This window comes from Nicotiana tabacum, chromosome 4 (genome assembly GCF_000715075.1).
Source record: "Nicotiana tabacum cultivar K326 chromosome 4, ASM71507v2, whole genome shotgun sequence".
NCBI classification, from domain to species: Eukaryota; Viridiplantae; Streptophyta; class Magnoliopsida; order Solanales; family Solanaceae; genus Nicotiana; species Nicotiana tabacum.
The window spans coordinates 15180876-15187025 of record NC_134083.1 but is presented as its reverse complement, the minus strand read 5'-3'; the positions used below and the strand labels follow the sequence as shown (position 1 = coordinate 15187025).

Here is a 6150-nt window from a genome sequence, read left to right as displayed (position 1 = left end):
TCGACTTTGTTCACGAATAAGCGGATCAGAATAGCGATCTGCCAAAAAGAAGGGTGGATTTGGCCTAGAGTTACTTGGTATTGGCGGCAAAAATCGATGATAACAAGGTCGAGGGGGCCCAACGTGAAAGGGTAAGTGTACACACTTAGAAACCCTTTCACATGAGTAGTAATATCTTCTTCGGGAGCCGGGATTATCACTTCTATTTTCTCCCAGTTGCAATCTTTCCTTAACTGTTTAAGATGGACCTCGGTTATCGAGCACATATATCTCGATACTGGCTCGCATCGACCAGGGACCGACGAGGATTTGTTGATCTTAAAATCGGAGGTAAGAACATACCCCCCGGGAACACACTCCTCAGGTCGTGGCTCCACCGGTGTTTTGTCGCCGGCGGGCCGCGAAGAAGAAGTTTTTTCTTTCTGAGGAACGATTTTTGATGTTTTCGCCATTAGGATCTGAAGATTGAAGATATAGGAAGATGACAAGATTTGGTGTTCTAAAAGATGGATTTTGTAGTAAAAACCACAAATTTACAGATGAAGAACTCAGAAGATGCGAAAGGGAACTTAGAAGATTTGGAGATGTAAAAGTAAAAAATAGTAAAAACAGGGGCTATTTATAGGGTTGGCAATGACAGTTCAGTATCGACAATGGCCGATCATCGTCTGACACGTATTTAATGCCTTGGTAAACTAAACCGACGGGACATCTATCACGTACGTCATGGTCGGCTCGATGCAAACGTCAGTATTTATCTAGTTATACCGTTGGAAAATTATGTTGTTTCTCGCCACATTCTTCCCGAGAAACGAGGGGACTATCTGTATACGGTCAAAATCGATTTCGACCTTCGTATGATTAGTCAAGATTGGAACATAATGGACCGAAGGTCATCTTCATAATATCGAGATGAGATCTGAATCCAGGTTACCAAGTTTAAATTTCTGGGACCGATCAAATATCGAGCTCAAAGTCATTACCGAGCTCGAGTCCAAATCGAACTATGAAGTAAAGACCGACCAATATCAAGTCCAATTCGATACCGAGCCTCGAGTTAATATCGAGCTCTAAATCTGGAAATCAACCAATACCAAATCCGACCGAGATCGAGCCAAGAGACAAGAGCCGTTACAGCCGCACTAAGGAGAGAGAATCTCAACGGAAATTAGGGAAAAACTATTCTATCATGGTTTTCCCACTATGTATTTTTAAATATATCCAAAGTAGGATCCCTCCACTATAAGAGGGATGTCTGTTATTTCTGTAAGGCATCCAACATTAAGGCATTGATACATTCACACATTATTGATATTCATAGAGAAAAACATACTGATATTTATATTGAGATTATCCTCTTGTTAGCTATATACATTGATTCATCTTGCTTGTTCATAAAATAACTTTCTATTTCAATTTGGTTGGTATTTCATTCTTCATACAGTCAATACCCAATATATTTCTACTTACTTTCCGATTTGTGCCAAGTTGTATCACGTATACTTAGAACTACGTATAAATTCAACTCTATCTGTTTTTCGGGTAAACACATGTATTGACTGATAAAAAAATTTCCTCACCATCCGTTTATGACGCTAATTACACTGATTTGTTCGAAACCATATTCTGTCTATTTTCTAGCAAATGAATTTGCACATGCTCTTCGTGGAGTGGCGGATCTAGAGCATAATATATGTGTTTTTGGGAACCAGTAACTTTTGCCTAGACTCTCTCTATTAAGAAATTCCATAAATATATATAAATATTTGATGACATGAATCGAGTTATTATTGTATACTAGGACGTAGCATGTAGGAACTTAGAATCCTAAATCGATACCATTGACATACATGTCACTGTGTCAGCATTTTCAACATTTGATGTGTCAGTCAACTCGTCCTTCGTTTTGACCGTATGTGGATTTCAAGTAGAAAACTACGTGCTACGAAAGCAGTATGCAGCATGAAAACAATGAGCAATTATAAGAACTCTAATTCCTATATTCATGTGAGTTCCATTTCTGACAATTTTTCAGAGGGTTTTCCCTTTTTTAAGGAAGGAGTCAGACAGGTCATGTTACAAACGAATAGAAACTATAGTATGAGATAATTAAGCCAGCTGCATTTTCTCAGACACGACTATTTTTTACAAGCTAATCCCTTCTCCCTCCTATATTTCAATTTCAATATCTAGCAGGCATCAGTAAGCAACCCACATATTATACAATTCTCAACTTGATTGTCCAATTATAACTCAAAATCCTCTTACTAATTGAGCATTCACAGAACATGTGCTGTTGACTTACCTGATAGTGTTGGTGCGGCAGTAATGTTAGATTTGGCACATTTGATGCATGAAGTCAGAAATTAATCATGAAAGAATGATTAGTGTTTTGTAAAAGGCAATAGGAAATTCAGCTTGTTTTAGGCTTTACTGCTTTTTTAATCTTTGCCATGTTAAGGATTTATTATTTCGTGCTGCAACCTATTGAGATCAGCATATTCCTTTTTTCTTATGTCTTGTTAATTGCACTGCACATTATTTTTGAATCAAAGTGCCTAGAGCAATTCTTGTTTGTCTTGTATTATATATCCAGAAGAGTTGAACTTTAACTTGATTGAACTAGAGTTCATTGTGCCCTCCCTACTGGACTACAGCGCGCTTCTTGATTTTCGTAGCCAACAAATCCACAATGCTGAATAACAAGGCACTATCAGACCACGGGAGTAGGCGTCAAATTATTGAGCTTAACAACATGACAAATATCAAGCATGAGTAATCTGAGGAAACCAGTTCTTCTCTTTTTTGACATAGGCTAAGGCCAGAGAAGCATAAATGGAAGGAACATTGTTGACAAAAGAATAAGTCTAATAGGTTGTTTATTATTCAGTACCAGTTATTAAGACAATATATGAGCAAAAAGGGAGCAATAAATACATAGGAAGCAATTACAACACTGTTCTTAGTTCCACCTTAGGACACCACAAGTAAGTATTTATCTTGTTTACCCCATCAAAACAGCAGCATGCTGTAGGATGAAGAATAACACGATACCAGACTTATTCTCTGCCATAATATACTCCTTACTTTAAAAGAAAAATACAGATGAAATCAATTCCTTGAACGGATGTTCTATTTATAGAGGCTATGAAGTTCTGTTCTGAGCTGTGGTATTCTCTGCAGCTATCTGTGCTGAAGCATGTGATAGTAAAACTGCAGTAGTAGGAGTCATAGTTTGGTACTGAGAAGGATGTGATGGAGCTGTGTTTTGAGTGTAGTACACCTGTTCATGCACAGGATGAGAATACTCATAGCCGAAATTAGCAGCGCCATTAGAAACAGCAGTCATTTGCTGTGATGGAGGAGGAACTTGGGAAAGACCATAATACTGTTGATGATATTGACTTTGAGGAATTTGAACTACTGTTTGAGTCGCTGGGGTAGGTGTTCTATATACATTCGCAGCCATTTCAGGGTTAGAGGACTGGACAGTCCTTGACGGATAAATAGGCGGGAGAGCTTCTTTAAAGGCTGCTGAGGATGAAACCATTGTTTGATTTGGTGGTGTTAGCTGCTGGCTTGAAGCTACAGCAGTAGCATCAGCTATATTAGATTGCACTGCCATGTTATACGGCTGAGTCTGAGGTACTGGCATGTAATACATGGGATATTGCTGATCCATTTGTTGATGAATTGGTTGCTGGGTTGGGGGTGCATACATTTGATAGTAAGATGGGATTGCCACTGGACCGGTTGCAGTATGTTGGATGTAATGTGTGCTGGTAGGAATGAACTGCTGCTGCTGCTGACTTTGCTGTGGAACTTGTATAACCATAGAATCCTGAACTTGCTGCACCTGAATTTGAGAGTTCTGGTCCACAATATTATTTTTGTGGTCAGTTGCTGCATAAGGCACTCTGGTTTCACGACTCGCTGCTGGAGGTGCATCTTGGTAAATCGTGTGTTTTGAGAAGGATGTTGCTGATGCAATGCTGCTATCACTGAAAAAGATCCAAAACTGTCTTATTATTTGACGAAAGTAAAAGCTTTTCATGTTTTTTAATCCCAATTACACTAAAACATGCCAAAAGTAAAGAGCAACAAAAATATTTCAAGTCTTGTTGTCACAAAATTTATTACTAGTTCTTTTTGTTGTTTAGATCTAACTTTCTAAGTGACTTGGTGGACGAACTTCAAACTTATGTGCTATATCTAAAGCTAGCTATTCATTTACCTGCCAAGATTCTAAATAAGAACATATGTCCTACAATAAAATTTTGAGTTTGAACGATTGACGAGTTGTATGATGCATTAAGGAATTACTGATGTTTCACTTTCGAAACGACAAAAAAGGTTATTGTAGTGATTTTTACTTAGATAGCCTGCTATTGCTAGTTGATCTTGAACATAGTGATATGACATTAGTTATCAACCAAATGAACAGAAGTAAAAATAATAGTACCTTGCTACAGAATCAGGTGATTGCAAGTTGTAACCCCCAGCAGCATGTTTTGAATCAGGTGATGGCAAGCTATAGCCATCTCCAACTTTTCTCTGAATTGGCTGTAACGGCAATGGGGGTTTTCGGCGCCCAGTAGGCGCACCATGATCTGATCTTTCATCATCAGAGATAACCCGACCCTGATGTTCCCCTGTAGCCGGTGCAGTGTTCACCAATGTAGCCGATGACATAACGGCTGCGCCACCGATTACAGTAGGAAGAGGTGGTGTTGCCGCTGTTGCAGCCAAATGAAGATAACCATCCTCCACCTTTTGTGCATTTGAAGCTACATTCATCTGTGAGAACTGTTCATCTATCCCAAGCATCTGATCCTGGAATCTTGCATTTGCGTAACCTGTATCTTCAGCTCTAACTCTAATTGGAGGCAAATTTGGCATAGATGGGGATGAAACAGTGGACTCAAATGATGAGGTTGTTTCAACCATTGGTGAATCAGACATAGTGGATTGCACTTCTTGGATTGCATTCTTTGCCATTTGCCTATTATTAGCAGCCAATGACTCATTCTGAGCCTCTAGGTTTATACCAGAATCACTTTTGGGAATGGTTTCAAGTTCCAGAAAATTATCCCCCGCAGCTGAATCAGAAAGCCCTCTAGAAAGCAAGCTAGCATTATTAAGAGCATCAACAAACCACGTTTCGGATTTAGAATCAGCAAGGAGGCAACCCATAGAGGCTGCTGTCTCAGGTTTTGCAAGAAAAAGGAACAAGCGAAGACGAGAAGGTTTCAAAGGCGAAGCAGACATTGCACGATCGTACTCTTCAATCATGTTATCTAAGTCCTCATTAGTTGTGACAGATACAAGGGAATCAAGTTCTTCATTCGGGAGCTGATACTTCAGGGAAAATCCACGGCCATTGAGGAGCGTGTGGGAAAGGCGAATATGAAGATCGGAGAGGGAGGATTGACGGTCCACTACAACAATGCGGGTGTCACCACCAACATAGCACAGGGACTTATCGTGGGGACGGGGAATAATATGACCCCCGTAGCTGCATATGAGGCGGAGTTTGGCACCAGGGACTTGTGCCAGAGACTCCTGATCCCACGTATCATTTTGGCGTGAGCGCGGGGAGGAGCTGGTGGAATCTGGATAGTTTTGTTGGGCAATGGCAATTTGAGTGATGGCATTAGTTGTAGGAATGACATTGATTTGGGATGGAAGAGGTGGAGGATCCATTGATTTCAGATGAAAATGGCCTAATGAGAGCTCAACTGCTGAAGTCTTATTTTGGGAGAATAATGTACAACACTAGTAGTTTTTAAAATATTTGTAGGCCAGTAGTAGTATTATATTTCATCAAAGGTTACAGCTAGCATATGATCAGAATGGGGGAACAGAGTTCAAAAACATACTGGCAACAGCTAACTGATCAAGAAGTGAATGGAGGGGATCCATTTATCTATTGAGCTTTATTTGGTTGTGCATGGTAAGTAGCAGGTGCGGAGCTACAAGTCCGGATGCGGGTTTGATCTAACTCAATAGCTTTTGCTTAAACTATGTGTTTATGCTAAAAATTTTCTCAAAAATATACAAATATCACGTTAAAACCCCAGTTATTAGTAATTAAAGTTATAGTTCTAAATTCATAACTCAAAGTTGAAAACCTGGATAAGTAGAAAAGTA

At 39.5% G+C, this 6150-nt stretch overlaps 1 protein-coding gene across 1 annotated transcript; it reads right to left on the bottom strand.

Moving 5' to 3' along the window:
* Positions 1–2912: 2912 nt before the first annotated feature.
* Positions 2913–5867, bottom strand: LOC107784491 (uncharacterized). The gene is made up of 2 exons (XM_016605636.2): positions 4463–5867; positions 2913–4001 (listed from the first exon to the last, which is right to left on the bottom strand). Exons 1-2 carry the CDS (start codon positions 5701–5703, stop codon positions 3146–3148), a joined length of 2097 nt encoding a protein of 698 aa, XP_016461122.1. The 5' UTR covers positions 5704–5867; the 3' UTR covers positions 2913–3145.
* Between the last annotated feature and the right edge of the window lie 283 nt (positions 5868–6150).

What these genes read in the sequence shown, in the direction of transcription:
- LOC107784491 (XM_016605636.2), bottom strand. Translation starts at nt 5,703, where the DNA reads ATGGATCCTCCACCTCTTCCATCCCAAATCAATGTCATTCCTACAACT. An exon ending in TCACCTGATTCTGTAGCAAG is followed by an intron (nt 4,002 to 4,462) that starts GTACTATTATTT and finishes GATCTTTTTCAG; the next exon opens with TGATAGCAGCATTGCATCAG.